General features: G+C 50.0%; 1 protein-coding gene across 2 annotated transcripts in view; it reads left to right on the top strand.

The window, feature by feature from the left end:
• The window catches only part of LOC102683327 (inactive rhomboid protein 2), a 34,242-nt gene extending 10,095 nt beyond the window's left edge, over positions 1-24,147 (top strand). For both annotated transcript variants that reach the window (XM_069194610.1, XM_069194611.1), the window contains 17 exons: positions 3,120-3,345; positions 4,176-4,306; positions 4,621-4,813; positions 5,876-6,088; positions 6,790-6,918; positions 7,342-7,475; positions 7,935-8,138; positions 9,938-10,049; positions 10,622-10,696; positions 11,088-11,249; positions 11,551-11,636; positions 12,263-12,326; positions 12,513-12,607; positions 12,690-12,765; positions 13,011-13,111; positions 13,729-13,882; positions 21,539-24,147. In XM_069194610.1, the coding sequence (XP_069050711.1) occupies positions 3,205-3,345; positions 4,176-4,306; positions 4,621-4,813; positions 5,876-6,088; positions 6,790-6,918; positions 7,342-7,475; positions 7,935-8,138; positions 9,938-10,049; positions 10,622-10,696; positions 11,088-11,249; positions 11,551-11,636; positions 12,263-12,326; positions 12,513-12,607; positions 12,690-12,765; positions 13,011-13,111; positions 13,729-13,882; positions 21,539-21,958 (2,490 nt within the window). In that variant the 5' untranslated portion in view covers positions 3,120-3,204 and the 3' untranslated portion in view covers positions 21,959-24,147. The remainder of the gene's footprint in view (positions 1-3,119; positions 3,346-4,175; positions 4,307-4,620; positions 4,814-5,875; positions 6,089-6,789; positions 6,919-7,341; positions 7,476-7,934; positions 8,139-9,937; positions 10,050-10,621; positions 10,697-11,087; positions 11,250-11,550; positions 11,637-12,262; positions 12,327-12,512; positions 12,608-12,689; positions 12,766-13,010; positions 13,112-13,728; positions 13,883-21,538) is intronic.
• Positions 24,148-25,542: the final 1,395 nt, after the last annotated feature.

Here is a 25,542-nt window from a genome sequence, read left to right on the forward strand (position 1 = left end):
GGGGGAACAGCAGGGTGAGGAAGAGGCCCTAGAAGAGATGGTCCACACTGGGAGGGAGAAAGAAGCAAGATGGCTATATGGTAGTCAACCCGGCCTCTCTGTGCAGTTTGTGACTTTTATTACACATCAATAGAAAAATCTGATTCCTTCACGAAAGAAGGAATCTAGTGATCAGTGTCTTGAGAATACTACACTGAGTCCTGAGTGCGCGAGGACCAGATGTGATTTCAGGTCTGCCACTGCTTTTGAAGTGATGCAGCCAAAGGAGAAAATCTCCTCCATTAAGGATTTTTCCCCATTTTCCTTCATCCATGTAGTTCTCCCCATTTTTCTCCACCGTTTCACTGAGCTGTTCTGACCAGGCCCATCTCTTGCAGTGTCCTCTTTCTGTCATTTACAGCTGATCACAGAAACCTCTTATAAGCTGTTTTAGTGAGATTTCGTACTATAAGACGGCGGTTATGGATTCTTGCAGTCTGCCAGCTGACCAGAGACTGATCTTCAGCTGTGTGTGGTTGCTTTCGAGGTTGGGATCATTGTCTAGTGGGGGGCCTGGTCGCAGCTGACTTGAGTGTGTTAAGTGGTGAAGCGCTGGTCTCTGCAGAATGTTACCCGATTCCCAGTGTACTAGAAGCCTGCATTAGTGCCTCCCTGGAGCCCCGAGAATGCCAGTGATTGCAGGGGTGCGGTTTCCCCGGGGGAGGGTGTCAGCTGTCTGAGCGGAAGGCATGTGGCGGCCGAGAGTGACCCCTTCGACCCCGCCCCACCGCGGCTCTGACCGTCCTGGCTTCGGGTTTCTGTGGCCCTGCCTACCACCCATGGTGTGTTCCTCTAAAAGCTGTCGGAGAGGTGGTTTATTGATTCGTATAGGCCGCAGAAAAAAAATAAAAGCACGAAGATGCTCTGTGCTTTAAATGGGGGGCTGGGCCTGGGTGGGCGGTGCAGCCAGGATCGTCTTCCCAGCGGTCATCGTCTTCGGAGGGGCTGGTAGTGATGCCAGCACGCACAGGCAAGAACGGAGAAATTCAAGGCTGCCCGTTTCCAGCATTTTATGCTGCACACACCTGGAATGAGGTAATCGGTGGTCATTTTGTTTTCTGTGCAAGCATGGTTTCAGGAAGGCCGCTGCCCTTTCCAGAAGTGGCCAGTCGTGCTGCTCTGAAGTGCCTGTGGGTTTGATTGGGGTGACGTTTGCATGCGAAACTTGATTTGCGTGCTTATCTCGGTGTAAAGTTGAACCACAGGGCTGTTGTACGTTCGGCATGCAAAGACGTCTGGCTGGTAATGGCAAGTGCTGCTCTGGGCGTGCAGTCGGAGCTCAGACCATCGTGTGTACCCTGCCTCCTCCTCCTGGCCTCTGAGCTGTTTGGAGAAAGCAGAGGCTTTGAAACGAGATATGCCTGATGACTACCTGGCTTAACGCAGTAGTTGTGAAGACTGGATTTTTTTAAATGGCCTTTCTTAGGAATATGAACTTCTCTGGGGTGTGTTTTCGGTGTGGCCGCGCACGGCCCGCTCTGCTCCTCCTCGGTCCGCGACTGCTGCTGTGGCGGCTGCGAGCTCGGCTTGTGGTTAATGGGCGTGGAGGAGCAGCAGCCTTCCTCACTCCCTGATGTGGTCTTGAGCCTTGGGGTGACAGGGTCATGCATCTGACCCGACGCTCAATGCCATCAAACCCTCGTGTGCTGGGAAAAGAGCATTCTTATTCCTGGCGCCCTTAGTGCTGGATCTCTCAAAAGATTCTCATGAAAAGAGCAGCACTTATCTTTGTAATCTAACAGTTCCCCTCATCAAATTGGCAGGAAGAATACTTCTGTAATGATTAAAAACAATATCTGCATTCTTTAGATCTCTGTGTCAGTTTATTTTTGCCATATACACATAAAACTGTTCTTCGCTCTTTTTGTAGATTGATATTTGGATCTGAAATGTCTTCTTCCAGACTGACGTCTTTTAGATGATAATGGCAGCTGGATTGAATTTCATTTAAAAGTGATCTTCATCCAATTATGAGTGCAATCTTATTTCGCTGCCTGAGGCTTGCTTAAGTGATGCTTTTTGGCCTTTTATGATTCTTGAGGAGCTGCTCAGCTTGCAGAGAATCTTCTGTCTTTTTTTTCTGCTCTTGGTCTGAGAGAGAGTTCTGTGGTGTGGCATGCAGGTGTATGAGAAAAACTTAAATTCTTACCTGCAGCCAGGCTGTAGCCTTACAGTGAGCTTGGATGATGGCATTTTTCTTCAGCTAAGAAGAAAACGTTTGAGCTTGTTTCACTCAACTGCCCTTATTTGACCCATGAAAACTGTTATGGAATCTTTCCTCCCAATGTTCACAATTCTGTCTCCAAACATGCCTGTCGTGCCTCTGAATGTTCTTGCATGCAATGGTGTGCATCTAATCTCTGTCTAGACAAAGATTGCGCAATTCCTTCCCTTCTCTGCTCATTTATCCTAGCAGTTGTTTTCTAGCGTTAAGTTAGTGGTTTAAATTTATTGCTATGGGAATCGCTGTTTCTACTTCTGTAGCAGGATGGCTATAAGTCAAGCCTCTGTTATCGATTGTGATCGTAGCTGCAGCTAACCTGAACCAGGTTCGGCTTTGTTGGGGAACTTGTTCTCATGCATTCTGATCTGTCTTTTGTTTTGGCCAAGAGAGCTCACCCTGCATATTTGCCTCAATGTAGTATTCTCTGCAAACTTTTTGTGTATAAAGCCTCTATTTAAGCGTCATAAACCTTACATCTGTGTCTGTGAATTGAGTGCTTAAGAGGCATAGGCTGACAGTACTGTGAACTCTTCTCCAATATAATTTATGCTGTTTGTAGGTTTTTATCTGAATAAAACTTTGGGCTGTTTGAAGTCGGTTTGCAGTCTACAGGTCATGTGTGAGCTGTTTTTCAAGAGAGCATACCCTGGATCTGTCATCTTAAGCAGTACTCTCTACAAACGTTTATATCATGTGCCTGTTTAAGGATCTTTAACATTATTATTGCTTAATCTGTGGATTGTGTGCTTTAGAAGCAGAGGCTGGCAGTATTGTGAGCTCTACTTTATCCCATTTGCATCCTGGAGAAAGATAAATGGAGAGAGTTGAGCAACTGTGCCACTCATTCTGTTCACAGGCTTCTATCCAAATGAAAAACCCGGGATCGTCCGCATTCTACATGCACCGTGTGTGAGAAGCTCGAACCCGAGACGCGTTCGGAAATGGCGGGGGAGGAGGAGGACCGCAACGGGAGCGGCCGGTCGGACAGCCGCCTGAAGAGCAAGAGGCCGCCCAGCCTGGTGATCGTCATCCCGCCCCCCGAGGATGACCGGGCCGACCGAGACGGCCCCGCCACGAAACAGGTGCGGTGGGGGTGCCGAGGGTGGTCTTACAGCGAGAGTCCCCCCACGCGGCGCAGACAGACGGCACAGGACAATATCGCCTCGTTCGCAGTCCTGTCCATTCATTCTCCTTCCTCCCAGTTCCTGTTCCTCTAATATCCTCAGGGGGTTGTAGCAGGGAGCAGGGCAAACACTCCTGTCTGTACAGAGCTCTTCACTCTGGTCAGGTGCCCCAAAAGTGAACTGGTGGAGCCTGGCTGTGATCTGAAAGGCCTCTGTCTGTCTGTAAGAGCAGCATCGTGTAACAAGATTGACCACAGGGGGGGGTGCTTACACTCTGTTGGCTTCTGGCTAGGACACTGCACTGTCCAAATCTTGTCCTGCTACCTCCAGTGCTTCATGAGTGAGGCTGTTCAGACTGGTGCATCACTCAGAACAGGGTGAAAGCCGCTCTTGAAGCCCTGCAGGTTCAGTGACGTCCCCCCTCCCCTCATGACACAGGAAGCTGCCATTGCTGTCTGAATCGATAGCAGAACACTGGTGGTGCGAGATGCTGGAGGGTTTTCCCCTCACTGCTGATGTCAATGCCAGTTTTCGGTTCTGTCGTATGTCAGCACCTGCAGGCGTGCAGAAAAACACGATATGGCATCTGCTGTTGGTCACGGCTGACAGGGAGGAACATTAATAATAAGTGACAAAAGTGTGGTCCTGCTTATCTTTCCTTCTGTAACCCAGCAAGTGAGCTCGTGCTTTCTTGCAGCTGGTGGTTTACCTGTCCAGGGGAATGGCAGCTGGTTGCACTGAAAGTCTCGGCCTGCCCTGACCGATGGCTCTCTCTGTCCCTTGTCCAGCTGCTCAGGCCCTCCGTGAGGAAGAGCTTCAGCAGGCAGCAGTCCACCGAGGCCCCGTCGGAGGGGGGAGGCGCCAGTGACCGACGGGCCGCCTTCCACAGACAGACCTCGCTCTCGCAGAGCATCCGCAGGTCAGCGGGGTCACCGACACGGACCCGGGAACACGCTGGCGTGGTGCAGTCGCTGCTCCGGCCTTGTTTATTCAGTCAGTCAGCGGGACTCGCGGCACCCTGAACTTGTTTGTTTGTTTTTTCTCCCTCCTGCGTTTCATGCGCACTAATTATAGCGCCTCTTGCCCCGATCCGACTTTCAGTAAGCTTGGGCTTTGTCTCGGACCGGGTGTGGGCGCCGTGCTCGCGACACCGCAGGGCCCGTAGGGAGGCGCGAGCCGGCAGCCCCGCCGCCGCGGCCCGTGCCTGACTCCCGGCTGCCTGTCCCGTTCCAGGGGCACGGCGCAGTGGTTCGGCGTGGGGAGCGACGGCGAGAGCCAGCAGCAGGAGTGGCAGCGGAAGAGCCTGCGGCACTGCAGCCAGCGCTACGGCCGGCTGAAGGCGCAGTACCGCGAGTCCGAGATGCACAGCCAGGAGGCGCTGTCCTTCCAGGGGCTAGAATCCCCGGCCCCTTGCAAGCTGCCCAAGGTGAGTCCGCAAATGTCTGGAGCGAGCGGTGGGGGGGGGCATGCAGGTGTGACCCCATGGCAGCAGCTCTCTCTCCAGACACCTGTATGGGAGCTAAAGGCACACCTCCTCCTCTGCATGGGTGCTGCCCAGGTGTTGGAGGCAGTACTGCACATGGCTCAGGGTCCAGCTTCTTCTTTTTTTTTTATGGTAGCAGGGCTCTGAAGCCATAGTGACACAGGCTGGTAAGAAAGGCGGCAGGGAGTGACTCTGCATTTCTTGATCGTAGATTATATTTACAGTGGGAGTTGTGAAAGTTTTCGGCAGAGCCACTGAAAAGGTCAGGGGCTGATGTATCCTGAGATGGATGCGATGGTTGTGTTGTGCGTAGGGGGGCTGTTTCACACTGGTGGGGGGGGGGTTGAACAGGGTGTTCGCATCACTGAATTCGTATCGCAAGGGAATCGAGGCAATAAATACTGTGCCCTCCTGGTCGGGGGGCTCCCTGGGAAACCACAGGCTGTTGGCGTGGGCCCGGAGGTTCAGAGGCTGCGGGGGCTGAAGAGAAACGAAAGACTTCAGAATGACTGTTTTGACTTTTCTGGGGGGGGCCGTGTTATTGTTGATGTTGAGAAAGAGAGGAAAGGCATAACCAGCAGTGGCGAAGGCGTGGCAAACAGAAGGGGGACATGATTCAGTTTTTCTGATAAATAATTGACAAAACTTCATAAATAATGCAGATGCAAAAGGAGCGGGAGGCGGGGCATGGCTGGGAGTTAGTTGTGTGGCGGGCCGCTTCCCTTGGGACGGCTTAATTATTCGCCAGTCTGGGGACGCGGGTCTCTGATGCAGCAGGTAAGATCGCTCCCTGGCATCTCCCCCCGGCACACCGCTTCCTGTCCTGTGGATCGGCCAGCTTCTGTTCACACGTTTCCCTCGGAAATAACTAGATCTAGAGCCGCAGGTGTAATTCAATTCCCCCCCACCCCCGGCTCGAGGCGGTCCCATGCGTAGATTCATGCTGCTTTTTGCTATTTATTGCTTCAGTACCTAACCGCTGTGTTTCTGCCTTGTTTCCTCCAGATCGTGGACCCCCTGGCTCGGGGGCGTGCCTTCCGGTACCCGGACGAAACGGACCGGCCCCACACGCCCCACCCTGGCCACCCCCCGCTGACCCCGGGCGTGACCTCTCTGTCCTCCTTCTCCAGCGTGCGCTCGGGCTACGCCCGCCTGCCGCGCAGGAAGAGGGAGTCCGTGGCCCGCATGAGCTTCCGGGCCGCCGCCGCGCTGCTCAAGGTGATCCGGGCCGGGACCGCGGTGCAAGCTTGACCGTCCCCTGGGGGAAACCTGAAAGGCCTTCGGTAGAGCTGGGCGAGCGAGAGTGACACGATTGAAATTCTCCTTTTTTATGAAGGAAAAGTCCGGGGGGTTTTCCCCAAGTGTTTTTTTTTTTAGGGTTTTGTTTTCTGGTTTCCGTCACCAGCTCTCGTTCTAAATGCTCATTGAACGGCTGCTGAAGCAATAGCGATGCTGGGATTGACGTACTGGCAGCGCCTTGCCACATGAGAATGATCTCTCCCGGAGACACGGTGCCGCTCACCTCCTGGGTTTGACAGACGGTCAATAGCAGGCATATAAATAGCAGTACTGTACTGTGCCACGTGTGGTGCTGAAGGCCAGGGTCCCAGGTGTCGATTTCACTTGGCTTTTTTATGAGAAGATCTCATCATCATCATCATCATCATCATCATCGCTCCCAGAGTGATGCAGGGCCCTGCGTGTCCTAGGCCTAGGTTTTTCAAAGCCCTCATTAGATGGCAGTGTGCTCAATCCAGCTTCGTGTTACTGAAGAAAATTAAAAAGTAGCAAAAATAGTAGAATGCACCGTCCTGTTTTGGAGGAAGACTGACTTTTTTTTTTTTTCCGCGGCCTTCTGACACGAGATGCCCGGATGCGAGAGGCGCTGTGTAGAATCGCGCATGTGTGTCTCCCCACAGGGCCGCCCGGTTCTCCCCAGCGCCCAGCCCCGCTGCAGTGTCCCCCGCCGCAGTTTCGCGCGCCCCAGCTGGCTGGAGGAGGACACCGTGGACGCCGCCGACACGTTCGACTCCTCCTTCTTCAGTAAGGCAAGAGCAGCCGCGCCTCCCGCCCCACCCCCCCCTCAGTGAGGGGCGACCCCGCTGTCCCTGCGTTCCTGTCTGCTCCTGGGGAGCCCGCAGGCTGGCCCGGGGGCGCAAGATCTCCATCCTCCTCCGTCATCCGGGCGAGTGCCCATCTCGGTGTCTGCCTGTACGTCTGTCCCGCTCTGGAGAGTTACCTCCTTTTTCTGCTGCAGTGGTCTGAAACTGACCTAGAAAACCTACGGGGATCGTCTCGTGAGGACCCCAGCTTTGGGGGCTCCCATGCAGAACATCGATCACGGGACACCGCCAAGGCAAAAACATCCACCCTCTTTGTTTCCAGCAGGTGGAATGAAGGGCTCTTGCAAATTAGTGAGGATAACGTCTCTCTCTCTCTCTCTCTTTCGCCCGGCTCGTGTCTCCTCTCAGATGGACGTCCACGAGGAGCTGTCCATGGCCGACGACGTGTTCGAGTCCCCCCCCCTCTCTGCCAGCTACACGCCGCGCCCCCACCCCCATTACCCCGCGGACCTGCAGCTAGCCGAGGGAGCCAGCTCCAGTCTGTGAGTCCGCGTTGGATGTCGGCCTACCACTTTTTTTTTTTGCCTGGGAAAGTCTGGGACAGCAGTCTTAGTATTGTTTAAAGTGGTTTTCTATAACCAGAGTCAGGATTATTGTGCCTGTTACTTAAAAAACGAACGTTCAGTGTCCTGTTTCTACCGACCGGTTCCATTCGCTTTTAGCTGAGCAGTTAGCTTTGTGACCGAATCGAAGAGCTGGAAGGGACGGCATCGCCGGAAGCTGCATTATGATTGGGCGACGGTCTAATCGATATTCAGGCCCATAATGCATTGCAACTGCTGTCCTCCATTCCCACTCTAACGTGGGTGTTCATTCTGAGATATCCTTGTAATATATGTTTGTTTTAAAGATTTTGCTCGGCTAACTTTTCAGCGTTGGGGGGGGTTTGTTGTTGGGTTGTCAACAGCCTGACCCGATTTGCTCTCCCACCTCCTGCCCAGGAAGGACGTGTCCAAGACTCCGGCCGCGGGAGCCCCCTCCGGGCGGAGGGGCCGCCGAATCGCCTCGCAGGTCAAGCACTTCGCCTTCGACAAGAAGCAGCGGCACTACGGCCTGGGGGTGGTGGGCAAGTGGCTGAACCGCACCTACCGGCGCAGCCTGAGCAGCACCGTGCAGAAGCAGCTGGAAGACTTCAGCAGCCACAGGTATCCGGCCTGCGGACAAGGTGTAGAACCGAGGTCCTGACTCTCTGTGGTCATTAAAAATCCCAGGGCGTTTCTCGAAAAGAGTAGGAGAGTGTTACCCCTGGTGTCCTGGCCAAATTCCCATTGGCCCTTACCAATCATGGCCTCCTGATAATCCCCATCTCTGAACTGGCTTCATCACTCTGCTCTCCTCCCTGGTGAGCTGGTGTGTATTGGTGCATCATCCAGGAGGGGGTACACACTGGTGCTGGTGGAGGTGATCCCCATTACCTGTAAAGCGCTTTGAGTGGAGCGTCCAGAAAAGCGCTATATAAGTGTAAGCGATTATTATTGTTGTTGTTGTTATTATTATCCGCCAGGCGGGGTTTGCTGGCCTGCCGTGCACCACGCGGCCCAGCGCCCTCGCTCGCCAGCCTCGTGTGGTTCCTCACGACCCAACAAAAAAGCATCCGAAGGCCAGGTATTGGATCACTAACAGCGTAGCGACGGGGAAGATACTGGGTGCGCAGGATGAGGCGAAGGCGGCTGTCCGCTGGATGCGCGGCGAGACACGAGATACAAGAGGGGGTGTGAACCACTCTAGAGCACGTGCCCTGGGACATCCTGAGCGTGCCCCCCGCCCCCAGCACTGGGGACGGCTCTAGGACTCTGCCACACAGCTCTTCCAGCTGGCTTTAACCACAAACGCTCTTATTACAGTATCGAGCACACCTGAAGATCAGCTTGGCTGATTTTGTTGGCGTGGAAAGTCGGTCTCGAGTTTTAGCGCGGCGGTCCCAAAGGTTCTCTCGCCAGTATTGTTGTGCTGTAGTGGTTTTTTTATTTTGTTTTCTAACTTCTGATTTTTTTTTTTTGTGGTGGGGGTTAGAAGAACGGAAATGGTAACTTGGCCCCTTCGGCCTGTTTATTTACAGTATGTTGTGCTAATTGACAGCCTACTGTAACGAAGTCTGAGGAGCCGGTGAGGAGTCGGAGTCCTTCCTTCAGATTCATCCAGATTGCCATTCTGCTTTTGTCAAAGGCGGTTATCTCTGTAACATTAAAAAAACAAACCTGTCTGATTCCTCAAACAGAGGAGCTTTCACGGACCTGGAATAATATCTTGAATCATGTGAAAGAAGTACCTACATTAAACCCTGTTTTTTTTTTTTGGTTTCGGTATGAGACGTGATGAGTCATTATCATAAGCTTTGGGGAAAGTCAGTGGTTGTTTTCAGAGAGCACAACCAACAATGATTCTTCTCCTCTTAGTATTTAGTATTCGTTCAAATGTAGTTCAGTGTAGGAGATGGTGTCAATTCGCAACAGATTTGCGCTGTAGTTTCTGAGCATATTCGCAGTGTCGTGTAGAATCTCAACAGGCTGGGCAGGTCCTTCAGTAAAGGGTTGCTTTTATGATGTAAGCCAATGGAGGACTGATCTGTCAGCCAGCTGCCTCCGTCTCAATCTTGGGCTCAGGTGCTGATGGTGTCACTCGAGAGGTGCTGTGTTACTGCTGACGTTTAATTTGCAAGAACAAAGGGTGGATTTATTGGTGCCTGGCAATCTGAGGTCGGACGCATTTTGATCTTTGAGAAATCTCACTCTGTGCCTGGAAATATCTTTGGTGTCTTATCATGCCAAGTCTGTCACAGCTCTCGATATCACGCTCTGCAAACAGGAGTGTGTTCTAGTGGTCGATAGCCGCAGGCCCAGTAGCTCCTAGCAATCCAGCTGCCACACGACCCATTCCTAACCCTTTCTGTTCACCGTGCTGCGTACTCATCCGGCATTAAAACGAGGCTCTGCTCTCCCCCCAGACCGTACTTCACCTACTGGATCACCTTCGTCCACATTGTCATCACCCTGCTGACCATCGGCACCTACGGCGTGGCCCCTGTGGGGTTCGCTCAGCATGCTACAACAGAGTTAGTAAGTCTGCTGCCAGCGCTTGGCTTTTTAGGTGCTGCACCGTATTTTTTTTAAATCCTTTCTTCTGCTAGCCAGCCCTCTCATTCAACAGTCTTGGCGTTAAGGATCAGGTCTCAATTGTACTTGGGAAAGCGGGAGCCCATATCCATACCTGCGGCATGCAGCTGCTAAGAGCTGCCAGCAGGCATCTCTGGAGCCATTACTGTGTAACACCTGTTTAGTGACGCAAGGCAGCAGGAGACATGCATTCGAGTGTCTGGGTAGAGCATGCTGCAAGCAATACATTGTTCTGCACCCTAATCTAGTTGTTAAGCTGTCCCAAGTGTAACATGTAGCTTCATGAAAGAACTAGGAATTCCTTTGGGTTTCCCCATCTACTTAAACCTTCCATCTCCTCCTTCAGAAACAGGATGTTTACCGGGTGCCTCAGGGCGTGGCCTGAGATACAAACAGCATGCACTGGAATGTATACACGATGAGAACTGTACTTGAGTACTGTTCTTTTCTATAGCCTCTGACGTATTTGAAGTATGAAATTTTGTTTTTTGTCACTTTCTGTCATTTTTCCTTAGATACTACGGAACAAAGGTGTATACGAAAGTGTGAAGTATATCCAACAGGAGAACTTCTGGATAGGCCCAGGCTCAGTGAGTGACTCTGCGTTTTCATTTTGGATCTCCCCCTGCCTCGCACATTCCCCAAACTGCGTTCGTCATCGGGTTTTCCTCAAGCAAATGCAGTAAAAGCAATTCCCAAGTTTTCAGCTTCCGCTGACTGTTCCTACAGTTGTCTTGTCAGCAGTGCAGAACAGAGGCTCGGTGCCTTTTCATCTACGTCTGCCCTTCTGCAGAAAGTGACTAGATTGTGCTTGACCGCTCTGTGTTGTGCTGGCTGTTGGGTTGCCTACTTCAAATCTGTGTGTATAGTCATTTCCTGATCCTGCTGTTCTGTGCATGACCCGTCCCTGGCCTTTCTCCTGTTGTTGATCATGGGGGGGGGGGGTCTGTGTCATCTTCCTCACTCCCATGTGTCCCTCAGGATGCCCTTATCCACCTGGGAGCCAAGTTCTCCCCCTGTATCCGGCGGGATGAGCAGATCTCGGCGCTCATCCAGAAGGCTCGGGAGCTGGAGAAGGAATCGGGCTGTTGCGTGCAGAATGACAACTCCGGCTGCGTGCAGACTAAACGTGAAGACTGCTCGGTACAGTCCAGCTTACCCCCTCTATACTTTCTTCTGAGCTTTTGATTTTGTTCCAATCCCTTACTTCACTTGCATCTCTCAAGACGTGTGGGCCAGTCCAGCCTCTGGGTGGTTACAAGTCAGTGGTGACATGGATGAATCCCTGGCCCTGTACTCGGCTGAGATGCAGGGTCATGTTAGAGCCCCGGTCTCCAGGTTCATCTCCATGAATCAGATTCTGCACTTTTGTGCAGTGGTGCACGTCTGTGGTGCTAGACAACGAGAAACCCGCCCGTGTCCATCTGCCCGTGTCTGTTCACAGGAGACGCTGGCCCACTTTATGAAATGGACCGACGAGATGGTGGACATCAGAAGAACCTCCGGAGCGGTCTGCCACCAGGACCCCAGGTGCTGACTCGGTCCAGGAGTTTCCCCAAACACCCTAACAAACGAACCTGTGCTGACCGTGTATCCCAGTAAAGGTTCATCTCGCTTCCCGTCGCATGAGAGCTTTAAAGGAGACCTCCCGAGATCCCCAAGTGAAATGAAAAGCTCCCATGAAGGCTGGTGTTGCAGTAGCAGTGTGATAACCACAACAGGGAACCCGGCATGCTCGTTCACTCCAAAGTCATTGGCAGGCGAACCATTTTGAACCCTGTAAAGCAAAGACAGTACTTTGCACGTGTGTTTGAATCAACTTTATAATGAACATGAAAGGTTTGGGTCTCTAATTCCCTGTGAGAAGGTGGTGCGTTAGGCAAGCTAGGATGGTTTTTGAGGAGGAAGGAGAGTGAAATCCTGGACAAGACCCGGGGCTGTAGTGGAGCCCCTAATCCAGGCTCTGTTGACAGGCCTTGACATGAGCGAAGGGGCTCAGTCTCCCCAGCTGAAAAGCATTATAAAAGAATTCAAATTTTAAAAAAATTTGTTCATGTCCCTTCTGTACATTCATCTCACTTCCAGCAAGAGCTCTGAATGTGTGACTGTCCTCTGCTCTGTTTTCCTTCCCTCTCTCTCTCCATGCCTGGCGGCAGGACTTGCGAAGAGCCGGCCTCAGCCGAGCCTCACGTGTGGCCGGACGACATCACCAAGTGGCCGGTGAGTTCGGCACGGTGCCGGGAGCTGAGCAGAAGTCCTCCTTCCGTCTTCCGCACGCTGCAACCAAACGGCTCCTGTCAGGAATGGTTCAGGCGACTTATGGCCATTGGGAGAAAGTAGCAGATTCAGGACAGACATTCCCAGGGGTCTCTCTGAGTGCTAACGTGCTGTTCTGTGTGTTTTCAGATCTGTACCTATCAGGCCCAGAGTAACCATACAGGGCACAAGCACATGGACTGTGCCATCAAGGGCAGACCCTGCTGCATCGGGACGAAGGGCAGGTGAGAAACGTCTTCGAGGCTGGTCTTAGGAATCCCTGTATGCCCTTAGAAAGTAAGCTTTTTGTATTTTTCTCCTCTGTAGATGTGAGATTACCACGCGAGAGTATTGCACCTTCATGCATGGGTATTTCCATGAGGAGGCGACGCTGTGCTCGCAGGTACTGTGGTTTGGGTCAGGCTGTGTCATCTGGACTACACAATGGTGCAGTAATCCCCAAAACTGAGGTTTTCAGTTCCAGGACAGGGGGTGTAGCCTGTCTGGCCTCGTGTTGCAGGTGCATGGTTACAGAAAGGTGCTTCTGCTGGTGGGCGTTTTCCGCCTTCCCTGCAAACCAAGTCCTTTGATTATCACTTGGTCTCTGTCAGCCTGCCAGAAAGCTCACTCTGCTGTTCCTGTTCCCAGGTGCACTGCATGGATGAGGTTTGCGGACTCCTGCCGTTCCTGAATCCTGACGTTCCCGACCAGTTCTACCGGCTGTGGCTCTCCTTGTTTCTGCATGCAGGGTGAGGCTGTGCCTACAGCCAACGAGCCTGGGTTGACTGTTTTTGAGCATCATCCTTCCACTGCGTCCTTCATTCTCTGTCTTTAACTATCTTACTTTGGTTAAAGGCCAGCAGGCTACTCGTGCGCTATGTTCGCTTTATTTTCAATACATGAGAGAGAGCTTTGATGTATAACTACATTGCAAAGATGGTTCAGAAGTGTCGGTCTGGTTTCCATCATTATTTTTTTCCCCTAAAGTGCCTAAAAAGCAAAATACTGTCTCGTAACCACTTTTCTCAACCCCTGATTCATGCACTGATACTGGTCCCCGGAGCAATGCTGACTTGTCACTGCTGGGCCAAAACTGACTGATCTGTATTCTTCCTGCTTTTTAACCTAAGAGGAGGACAACCTTAGGGAGGTGGTTCCTGGTACAAAAAAAGATTGATAAACACTGCCTTGTTATAACATAAACAAAGATGGTGCTCTCTTGTAGAGGTCTTTAGTGTTAAATTGGGATGTTCTTTGAAACCCTCGTGGCCTGTGTAGATAATCATGTCCTCTTCGTTTGTGGCTTGACCCGATTCTTCTATACTGGGGTGGGGGTCCTGCGCTCACTCTGTGCCGCGATCCGCAGGATCCTGCACTGCCTGGTGTCCGTGGTGTTCCAGATGACGGTGCTGCGGGACTTGGAGAAGCTAGCCGGTTGGGTGCGCATCTCCATCATCTACATCCTGAGCGGCATCACGGGCAACCTGGCCAGCGCCCTCTTCCTGCCATACAGGGCGGAGGTACGGTACTGTCCCGCCCTCATGGGGGTCGGGCATGGTCTTGTCCTGCCTCTGTTCCGCCCTAAGGGCTTTCTCTTTCTCGCGTGTGGCCTCCGTCTGCTTGCCTCCTCCACGCCATTTCTTGCAACTTTGCTCTGTAACTCCAGTCATTGTTTTTCTGGGCTCAGGTGGGGAGTTTTGCTGTCTTGGTTTGAATAGTGTCTCGGGTTGCTGGAATTTTGAGGTCGGAAAAGGAAACTTCCCCTAGGGGGGAATTCCCCATCCTCCCTTCCCCAGGTAGAGAAGGGGGGGGACCAGGAGTTGAGCCCTGTCCCTGGCCAAGTGCCACACAGATTACTGTAGTCGCTAGAAGGCCACAGGGTTTTAAGGGATTACTATATCACTATGCCGACCCTGTCTGGAGGTCAGGGCCCTGCCACCTCCCCTCAAGAGACTGCACTAGCGCGCTGTGCGGAAAGACCACAGACCAGTGCTGAAAGAAAGCTCGAGTGGTTTCTTTTGGAGCTCCGTTTTGTATATGTAGAGAAACATATAAGCATTTGGGTTTTTACTCTGAAATTTGAAGTGGAGCTGCAATGTAAACCTGTTCTACTGCTCTAACTTGTCCTGTCTTGGAGGAGGAGGAGGTACTTGCAGATCTTCTCCCGGCAGTGCGGGGGTTAACCATGACAGAAACCGCCACCAGCCCCCGGGAGGCTGAGATCGGGATCTGTTTTATTGAGTCATATTAGCGTAGAAGGGGTAGAAATGTTCTAGGTCCTGGAAGCTCTTGAGATGAACAGGTCTCCTGGGCCCGATGGTGTTCCATTGATTGCGCTGAAGGAAAGTAGCTTTAATTCATGCCTCAGTCCTTCAACAGCCTAGTATAGCACCCACCCACAGGAAGAGCGACAAAACCGAGCCATGTGTTTCCAGATCAGCAAGTCTTCCTCCTGTTACATACAGTATATAGATATGAAACCTCATTAGATATAAACTGGATCTGCATGGCAGCACGGTTCTGGCTAGAGGGTGCTTGGCATGGATTTAGAAAGGCTTTTGTTAAAGCATCAACATTAATGTATACAGCATGTGTAGATTTCTAGAAGGCATTTGGTTAAGTTGCAGGCAGTAGACATTCAAGATGTGGTGGTGGTGCATGTATTATCCATTTGGATGAAGCATAGATTAGCAGATAGAAAATGGGAGAACAGCGTGAGTTCTCAAACTGGAGTGATTGAAGTGCCAAATAATTCTCCAGCCAGCTTTTAGGCTTGTGAATATTTAAAGCTTTGCAACATTGACCTCTAGTGGTAAATACTGGAAGTACTTTTTGCACAGATGCTCAATGGCAAGTGACTCTACCCACATCCCACAGCTTTAATATCAGTCATTAAACATGAAGGTTTGTGTGTCTTAATGCAGACTTTCTGTGGTTAAATAAATGGCCCAGGCATTTCTGGTGTTAAAAGCTTTAATTGATCCAGAAAGGTCAATGATAAGCCTATTGTTCATATGCCTTGGCTGGAGTGTTTCCAGGCATCTTTAAGGACGCCCAAAGCTCCCCAAACACCTAGCTGTGGGGTTTGTCACACAGACGAGGCTTGTGTTAGAAACTCAGTATTCTAAGCATCGTTGCAGGTGACTGAAAGCAGCTCAGTTAGGCTGGCTGTGCACCCCAGAAGTTTACCCTCCTGTTATACTGGCCATCAGACAAAGGTTCCACACAGGGACAGAGCAGGTGGTTCAGACAGTAAGGTCACCCAGTCAGCATTATGCCAGAGGAGGGGTGATCTTGCACCACCCAGAAACTGCCCATTCTTTCAACACCGTTGTGTAGATGGTATTCAGCATTTGGGATTGTGAGCCAAGTAACATTTTAAAAACATAATACTTTTTTTTTTAGTTCAGGGGCACAGAGCAAAATGTGTTAAATCCTTTAAAAGGGATTGATTTTTCTCCATAGTGAGAGTCTAGAATTGTCAAATTTCTCTGCTTATCAGTGTGTGCTAATTGGGCTTTTAGTTCATTGTCACAAACGTTTTAATTCTGAGCTAGTGGGTGTTTTTTCCAGGCAGTGAGCAGCTGAAGAGCCTGCTAGCATTATTAGAGTAAGAAAGTTGTGCTGTCTGTGAGAGCAGTTCCCCTGTGCTTTAATTTTTCCCCTGGGGAAGAGTGGATGGAAATTATCGTCTCACTCGGGGAGAGAGAGAAGCACTCTGGCCGAGCTCTTGTGTTTCTTGTTATCCTCGCCCGCCAATTCAGACAGCTGATTACGTTCCAGTAGATATTGTCATGTAAATATATTTTTTTCTCCACTTATTTAAATCTGGAATATAATTAATCATCTTGTATTTTTGCATCTATAGCATCTGCCTCACTTTCCTTTTTGAAATAACAGGAAAGCATGCACCTTAATCATTTGCCCTCCTGATGTTAGTATTAGGTTTTCATTTCATAATTTAGAATTTGCTCAGCCCGCAGCAGCACAGGAACAGTGAGTCTGGAAAGGTCACAAGGGGACTTGGCAGTTTGTGTATCGGTACTGCGCAGCAGGGGAATTGTCTGCTGATTGACAGGCCTTCGTTAACTGTCCTGAAGTCTGAGCTTCAACTAGTTCTTCTAATCCAGGTGTTTATCTGGTGTGTGTTGGTGTGCTAATGGAAAGTTTCAGCAATCCTCTTGACAGGTGGATTACTTGCCCTGTGAAGACTGAAACTAGGTTTACTTGCTGAAGCAGCAACATCTAATTTTAAAACGAGACAGGAAAGCAAAGGTCAGCCAAGTGCACAATTATATTCTAAGGAGCTCAGACATGTTCACAGAATATTTAATGTGTGTGCAGGAACTGTCTTTTGTCACTAGGCACCGACACTCCAGCCAAATACATGAGGCTATTCTCAACCAGCTGCACTAGGCAGATTTAAAGACTACGTGTACATGCCATCTCAGTGCCTGGTGTCTTGTTTATTGTTCCAGTCTGAGATAAGTTAAACCAATTTGTTTACTTTCTCAATTATACATTTTTAGGATTTCTGCTAAGACCAGTTTTACAGCTGGTTATTTAAACCTTGAAGATACTGTTACCTATAGAACACCTCAGAGACTTGAAAGAAGCAGCATTACAGTTGTGCAGTTAATCAAATCAGCAGTCTAAATCTGTTCTCATAGTCTAGCTCAGGATGTAAACCTGGGGTTTGAGACTCTTATTGCCGACCAAGGATTTCTCACTCCAGTAGATTTCCCTGTGCCTCTGCCCCTAAACTGTCAACAGCTGGAGGTTGTGGAAGAGGGTGAAACTGATCCAGGTATAGTTTAAACAGACCAGTGCAGCACTTCTCCTAGGTGAAGACAGCTGGTGGGAGGCCCCTGACTGCAGACTGTGCTGCATCTGGCCCTTCCCTTTAGGGCTAGTTTGCAGAAATGCCAAATGTGAAGAACATACTGGAGCTCAAAAGTGTTGATTAGTCCTCCTCCCATTGTGTCTCCTAGCAGTCCAGTGCACTGTACAAGTCTGTGACCATGCACTGTTGCCGATCATGTGTGGGTTCAGTCAGCAGGGCGGAGGATGTGCACTGTGCCATGAAATGTTTCCTATTTGCCCAGTGCTGTGTCTGTATTATAGACAACTGCAGTCTTATTTGCATGTGCTGTGCATTTCTTGCAGTGTGCGTGATCCTGTAAAACCATGTGAACATGTAATATCATGAGCTGCATAATTCTTTTTAACATTGCGTGTACAGAAAACAGTGGCTTGGAAACAAAAGTACTTAGGATTCTGTAGTTAAACTAGCTTATCTAGTTATTTAATTAGTTTGATAATACAGATGGTGAGATTTAGAAAATGCCCTATTACTGAGCTGGTGAGGACATCCAGTGCTCAGGTATTATGGGATTGTTTCTGTGCACGAGTGCTCGTGATTGTAATTCTCATTCCAGGACGCTGTTGAACTGAAGCAACAGTTCTCTTATAGCAGCTTATAGTAATGACTAATAATAACTACTCGGGCTTAAATCCTCGTCTGCTGTAAAAGAAATGGGTATACTGTAATAAAAATAGATAGGAACGGATGGTATTGTGGTCCTGAGTCGGAGCGTTTGGGTTCATCAGAAAGCTGAAAGCAAACTGGAAAGGGTGTCAGTGGGTGACCTCTGAGGGAGGGGGTGGGGTCTCTAACTTTGCAGAAATTGTGGGCCATTGAGCTCATCCTTAAGCGACCTTACTGCACTGGAAGACAAACGTGCTTCACGCTGATTTTAAGACGCATCACTTCAGGGGAGGGTCGGTAGCAAGGATGGTTTTAAGCGACAGGGTGTCAGGTACAGCACTCTGGCTCAAGCCTTGCAATCGCGTGATTCAAAACCCCCAGATTCCCACAGGCGTCTTACGAGATTAAAACTGATTTGCACTTTAGGTTGGCTGACGTGAAAGAAATGTTCTTGATAGGGGCAGGTATCCTATGCCTGTCTTTTTGGATCTTTCATAATTGGTTTCATGTCTCTTTCATGTGTATGGGGTAGAAAGTGAGCATGAACTGAGATTCAGTGGGGTGATTTCCCTCCCACCAATTATAAGAGCATCTTTCTGTGTATAATATCCCTTGCCTGGTAGCTAAGGAGTGCGGAGATTCTCCACAGGCGGAGAGCTGTTCTAGCAAGCTGCATCACTGTCGCTGCGCCCTGAAACAGGAGGCGTACTGAGACCACAGGGCGTGAACTTGATGCCCCTGCTCCCTTATTTGTTCATCCCTCTTCATTAAGTGTTTATGAGCGTGGGTCAATTTATCAATTAACATCCAATTCTCCTTGGGCCCTGTGGTGAAATGGGCTGGAGGTGAAAGAAGGAAAGCTGCCAAAACGCTGTTCTGTCTGTGGAACAGTTCAGCTCTCCTTTCCTCTACGGGTGTGTTCCTCAGATTGCCCATCAAAACGGATGGCAGCATTCTGGAGGTGAACCGGTAACCCTTCCCATTGAGCTGCTGTGCCTTCTGTTCATTTCTGCACAGCTGAAAATGGGACTCCGTTAGTTGAGTTCAAACAGATGATGGTGCGTTGAGTAGGAACAGGGAACATGGTGGCTCCATCTTGAGCCGCCCTCTCTGATTTCCTGACTGTGCTGTTTCGGGATCCAGAAGGTTACTGTCCCCAGATTAGCCATCTGGCTGTGCTGTGCGCTGGAGAGCTGACGTCAATGCTGTCCTCTAATCCCTCACAGTCTTGTTGTGGAAGGCTCTGCTTCGAGTGGCGTTACTGGGGTAGAAGTGCCTGTCCTCTGCAGCTCTTCTCCCCCAGCGCTGAAGGGACCGTCGGCCCATTCCTGCTCGGGGCTCTCTGAGGGCATGATGTCATGGCTTACTGGCTGCACTACAGGCCCTGTCCCATAAATTCAGCAGCTTCTCTTTTGAGCTCTGTTGAGCACCCTTGCTCTAACAAGGCTAGTGTTCCGTTAGGCGGATGATATGCTGGGTGCATTCAGCAGTCTTTCCAACACGAACCTGGGGTCGTGTGATTCAGATTTCTGTCATTGTGAAGTAGCCACTGATGGACTGCTGAAAACGTAGCCGGGGCGTACTTGATGATGATTAGAGGTACTATTTCATTGGTCGAAGATCAGTAGATGCAGCACATGTGCGGTCTCGGCAGCTAGGGACTGGAGGTCTGCTTTTATGCAGCTGGTTGTGTGAACATCCATAGGAGGCACCAGCGGCGCCGTGTTGTGAAGTAGTGGCGAGGACGGCTGCCTCGCAGGTCTTGGGTTCGGGGTTTGATTCCAGATGGTTCTCCCCACGCCCACCTCTGAATGTTTTCTCCTAGATTCAGAAGGCTTCCAGGGTACAGCACTTCTTTGCTCCCTCTGTTTCTGGGATGGGTCCTGGACTGTCCTTACCTTCAGCAGGAATAAGCAGCTTTCTAATAGCGGATGGGCGGATTGTGACACCGGGGAAGATCTGTCCATCACCTGCATGTATACTATACCTATAACAAAAGTGTGGGGGGGGGGGGGGGGACAAAGAACTTAACCAATTGTTTCCATTCCTTTATGGAGACGCAAGGACTTGTTGCCTAAAATATGGAAGCTCCAAACCACACCGTGATGCTTGGTAGCTCTAAGTATTGTCTTCATCACACACAGAGGAAGGTTCTGTTTAGGGGACCAATTGCATTTGCATGCCAATGAGTAAGTCATGTTGCCCAGCTGTCAGTGATATGGAGTTGATGCTCTGAACCAACATAACTTGTTATAATAAGACGGAAGACCTGTATCATTATAGAGCAAAGAGAGAAGTAGTCTTTTCATTTCTCCGTTTGCCATACTCTAAAAACCAAGCAGCCTGTTTTGTGATTTGAGTTAATTAGAATTAATTCTGCTCCCTTTCCGCCTTATACACGTACATTCGTTATTGGCACGTCACAGTCCTAACGAAAGCCGGTCTGTGTTTTGCATTAGGGGTTGAAAGCTCTGACTAGTGTTTAGGGTTTTGTTGTAGCAAATGAGTATTTGAGACCGTGAACAAATAGTACCAAAGTTGCAGGTCAGCTCAGCCTGTCCAGTCACACGTCACCAGGCTTATTCACAGATGCGCACGTTTGTTTAGATGGAAAATGTAAATGGAAGTCATTATTCATAGCACGCATTTGTAGTATGCAATCTCCTTGGAGCAAATGTTACTGTCACCAGCTGGAGTTGTGCTTTGACCTGCCACAGACAGGCGATCGGGCTGCAGGAACACCCCCTCGGCACCTGTGGCCCGTCTCGCTCTGACCTTCCCCACCCCCACACTCTGTACAGTAATTGCCTCTGCTCTCACTGATTGCAGAGGGAAGTGCAGTCGTCCATGAGCCGCTTTGCAAACAATGGGGGCTGCAGCCCCACTCCTGGTAGCCTTCTCTGGTAATGACCTGCAGGGTTATTTCTGGCCTTGCAGTCTGGTAGCAGGGGTGTGGTGGGAGATGTGTCTGCAGTGTTCTGCCGACCCCCGCCTCGTTTACGTGGAAGGGGGCAAGCCCAAAGTGGCCCTGTGTGTAGCAGTCCGTTAAGAGTCATGAGGTCCGAAATCTGCAAACTGCTCATTCGCCACCACTCATGTGTACCTCCAGTAAGCAGCCAGCTCCCCCTGTGGAAAACTATAGCTGCCAGCCTCTGAAACCCCTGCTGTTCACATTGTCACTCCGGGAGGTAGAGCCATTCAGATCCATGCAGCATGGCTTCGGCTTTTCTGGGTGACTCTAGTAACTGCTTGAAATTCAAACCTTGCACGGCATCGCTGCCAATAAGCTGCATGTGACTGGGTTACAGAGGTATTTAAAAAAAAACGTCTGTGGGCTCGTCTTAAGTTTTTAAAATGACTTTTCTGATGATCCTTGAACTTTGTTCTTGGCCCAACTTTTTTTAGACAAGAATATCACCCCATAGTTGAACCATGTTGAGTCTGAATCCGTTTTTGAATGTGAACTTCCCTTCCTTTAACTGCCTATAGCTTTCCGTTACGTAGAGCATAAACTGGGGGACCTGTAACCTCTGACCTTTCTCAGCCCAATCGCCCAATCAGATATCGTAAGAAAATACAAAAATCATTAAGAGGAGGAAGTTCTCGCTGCTCTTTCCTGCCCTGTTGTTTCCGGCGGCCTTTTCCTGGCCGGACGCTGACCGTGCGCCTCTCTGTGCCCGTGTTGAAGGTGGGGCCGGCGGGCTCCCAGTTCGGGCTGCTGGCCTGCCTGTTCGTGGAGCTGCTCCAGGGCTGGCAGATGCTGGAGAAGCCGTGGAAGGCGTTCCTGAAGCTGCTGGGCATCGTGCTCTTCCTGTTCCTGTGCGGCCTGCTGCCCTGGATCGACAACATCGCCCACATCTTCGGCTTCCTGAGCGGCCTGCTGCTGTCCTTCGCCTTCCTGCCCTACGTCACCTTCGGCACCTTCGACACGTACCGCAAGCGCGTGCTCATCCTGCTCTCGCTGCTCGGCTACCTGGGGCTCGTCTCCTCGCTCGTGGCCTGGTTCTACTTCTACCCCATCCACTGGCACTGGCTGGAGCACCTCACCTGCCTGCCCTTCACCAGCAACTTCTGCGAGAAGTACGACATCGACCACGTGGTGCATTGAGGCCCGCAGGGCTCGGGGACCCCCTGCTCTGGTGGAGCGAACTGGGGAGCCGCTGTGCCCCCGAGAAGTCCAGACAGGGGGGGATCGGTGTCCCCAGCCTGTCTGACTGGTTAGAGCCCCGGTGAGCTTCGAGTTGCACAGTGACCTTTGCATGCAGGGGAAGCCATTAACCCCTCCGAATGGGAGGCGCTCGGGCTGCAGCTGGTGAACAGCCCACGCTTCCCGGCGTCCCGGACAGAGCAGTCCCGGAGCTGTGGGCTGTCGGCTCTCTGATGGACGAGAGAGCGGTGTGCTGTTTCTCCTCCAGCTCGGTGAAAATGGCCTTCCCTATCGACTGCAGCAGACCTGCTATGCAAAGTGACTTTTTTTTTTTCCTCTGCTGAAACACTGGAGTTCAACCAACACTTAACACTAAATACCGTGTTTGTTTTATTGGCATTTTGGATTTTTCCGGCTTTTTGAGGTTTGTTTTGCCTGTAATTTTATTAAGGAAACTAGTTGCATATCTGTTCTTCCTTTTGTATTGCTCTGGACGTTGAACCAAAGTTGGGGTGAAGGGGGGTGGCCGCGCTGTGACGTCTCTCCTAGTGCGTTGCAAAGACTTAGAATTTAAATATGTGAGCTGTGTGCCTCACCCATGCCTTTTTAGCAGCTTGCCTGAAGTGAAAGCACTACCAGTGCATGGGAAATCACTAGGACTGAGAAACACGGCTCCTCGTGAGCCCCCTGTCAGCTGCTTTCATCGCAGCTCAGCCCTCGGATCACTAAGTTGACACTCTTTAATAACTTGCTCTTCAGGGTTTATCGTTGTTTTCAGTTCAGAGGTCGCAGCCAAATCGGAAGTCCTTTTAAATTTAGCGATTTAATTTTCATCCGTTTTTGTCATGGTTTTTGTGCACCTTGTACGTGTGGATCCTGTTATCGCACTGTAAGTAGCTTGAGGGCTCAGGAGACTGGGAGGCGACGGTGATCCTGGAGGCACAGGGTGGGATCTGTGTGGCAGCAGGGAAGTGTCCGGCTGTTGGACTGAGCGCAGCAGAAGGACGGCCTGCAGGTGAATCTCCAGCTCCTGGCAGTTCCAAGCCAGATGATCCATCTGCTTTATTTAACAAGCTAGGGCTTTAATTGAGTCAATCAGATAATCAATTAGTTGATGTAAGTAAAATAAGCAATTTAGTATCGAAAGGGGATTAAAGCCGCGAGGGTCTGGGGTCCTGTGCGGCTCTGCTCTTTGTTGTGTGCGGAGATACCAGGAAGTGCCAAGGGAATTGTGTGCTGCTGTTCATCGACGCGTCGTTTTTTCCCACAGAAATGCAGTTTTCTGCCTTTCCCTACGGTGGGCGTGTGGCCTGGAAGAATCTTGTCAGGCTATGGTGGCGTTATTCAAATCCTGTGGATTGCTGCTGAAAGGCAGAGATGTGGTGGGCTTGATCAGCAACAGCTGCAGCCTCTCCTCCAGCCTCACACCCTCTGGTGCTGTTTGGGGATTACTGCTCTCAATCCGGCAGGTGTCTGGATTAGAGCTAAAAAAGATCACTGTGAAATGGATTAAACCCTAATTGAGGGAGACTGAGTTTGTGAGGCTTTGCTTAGTCATTTTTCCCAGCTGTACACTCTGTGAGCCAAAGTTTAATTCCCCAAGGAAAAACATCGGATACTTGAAATGGTGCACCATGGAAAGATTAACGAGTTTAAGGATCTTGCACATCCGACACCTCTTTTAAGTGGACATAGGCAGACCACTCTTTCAGGTTTCTTACAGGTTTGTAAGGTGGAGTTCTTGCCTTTTGTTTCTGTTAGTACTTCAGCTGTTCTTTAAAATGAACCACTTACATGTTTTTTTACATTTCATGGTATCTAAAATTGAATGTGAGATATGCCGTTTTGAGTTTTGTTCCTGTGTTACTTGTGCCTTCAGTATGATCTGTAAATCAGAATTATGCCTTTTGGTTTCCTCATAGGTGAGCATGTTAGTGCAAATCTGGAATTAGTCCAGTCGTGTGTTTTATTTATTAAAATGCAAAGGGCGTCGTTAATCTCAACATGTTAACCTGTGCTAAAATTATATTTTTGAGCTGCATATTTTGATACTTTGAAGACACCTATTTGTATGTTTTAAGAAAAAACAATTGTACATTTTTACTTCTGAATAAATCCATTTGGAATCATCAAAATGTTTTTTAAGCCTCCATTAGTGTGTGTGTGGGTATTATTTCTGTGGTACCTCTAAATTTACACCTGCAGGGATTCTTGGACACCTTTCCTCGCTCTGGCTACAGCTTCTGAAAGGCTGATCAGACTAAGGATGATGGGGTGTGGGAGAAATTTTCATAAATCAAAATGAAGTGGTAGGACCGGTGCAAATTGCATGATTTTGAAAATGTAATAGTGGCTCTCCGTAAGATGTCATAACCCCCTTTTCTGTGTGAAGACCAAACAGCAGTAGGTTTGTGCTAAGTGATTCTAGAGTTGACTGACTTCAGCACCATGTTGTCATCCAAGAATTAGACGGGTTGGCAGCTCCTGAGCACAATGTTTTCAAACAAGAGGGCAACAACTGCGCTCATTTAGGCCCGCTGGTTGTAGCTACTGACATTCGGAAGTATCTGGTGGATGCTGCACATTGGTGGTGGTGGAGGGGAGTCCCCATTACCTGTAAAGTGCTTCGAGTGGAGTGTCCAGAAAAGCGCTATATAAGTGTAAGCAATTATTATTATTATTATTATTATTATTATCTACACGCTGTACGGCGGCTGTGCTTGAGTTCAGAATACAATGGGCCTGTGTAATGTTCATCCAGCAGAGAGTGATTTGACCAGAGCTGTGAGGTCTGGTCAGGAGACTGGAGTGAATATTGTCCCTGGACAAGGCTAAGAAATGTTATGGCTGGTGTCTGGGCTCTCACCTGGTACAGGTGAATCTTGCCTGCTGTGTGCTTCCTCTGAACAGCTTTAGTTCTCAGGAGCTGGTAGCCTGCAAGTCTCACATGTCTTCCTGTTATCGGCTGCTGGACTAGGAAGCCTGAAGCCTTATAGTCTCCCTGGGAATTGGAGTTATCCAGTATATTCACCGACAAAAACACAGGCCAAGACCAGATTTTTCTAATATCCAGTACTTTGATACGTATCCAAAATGATTTTAATTAAAAATGTATGCGAATCTTAAGTAGACGTATGTAAAAGTCGGCAGAAACTCTCCCTCACCACAGTACATTCCTACTTGTAAAATTCCCCAAAAGTGAGGTGTTCATCGAGATAACGGCACTTTTGGAAAAATAGATCCTTTATTTTTTTTTTCTAAATTACAGAAGTTAGAAAAGTCAAAGTTGTCTTGATTCAAGAGTCCCTGGAGGCAGAATGTTTTTGTCTGGGGGGGTTTGGTATGGGTGGGGGGGGACCTGCTGGGAGAAGAGAGCAATGGGCAAGTCCTGGCTCAGGTGAAACTGGGGATCAGGCCAGGGGGCCGTGGAGCCTGGTGCAGAAAGAGGGGCCCCGTGTTTCAGTGGGTATGGCACACAGGGGCCTGGCCTCTGCTTGTGGGAATCTAATGAAGGTGAGCCAGCTTCTGACATGTTCAGAGCTGCT

Source organism: Lepisosteus oculatus, chromosome 9 (assembly GCF_040954835.1).
Source record: "Lepisosteus oculatus isolate fLepOcu1 chromosome 9, fLepOcu1.hap2, whole genome shotgun sequence".
NCBI classification, from domain to species: domain Eukaryota; kingdom Metazoa; phylum Chordata; class Actinopteri; order Semionotiformes; family Lepisosteidae; genus Lepisosteus; species Lepisosteus oculatus.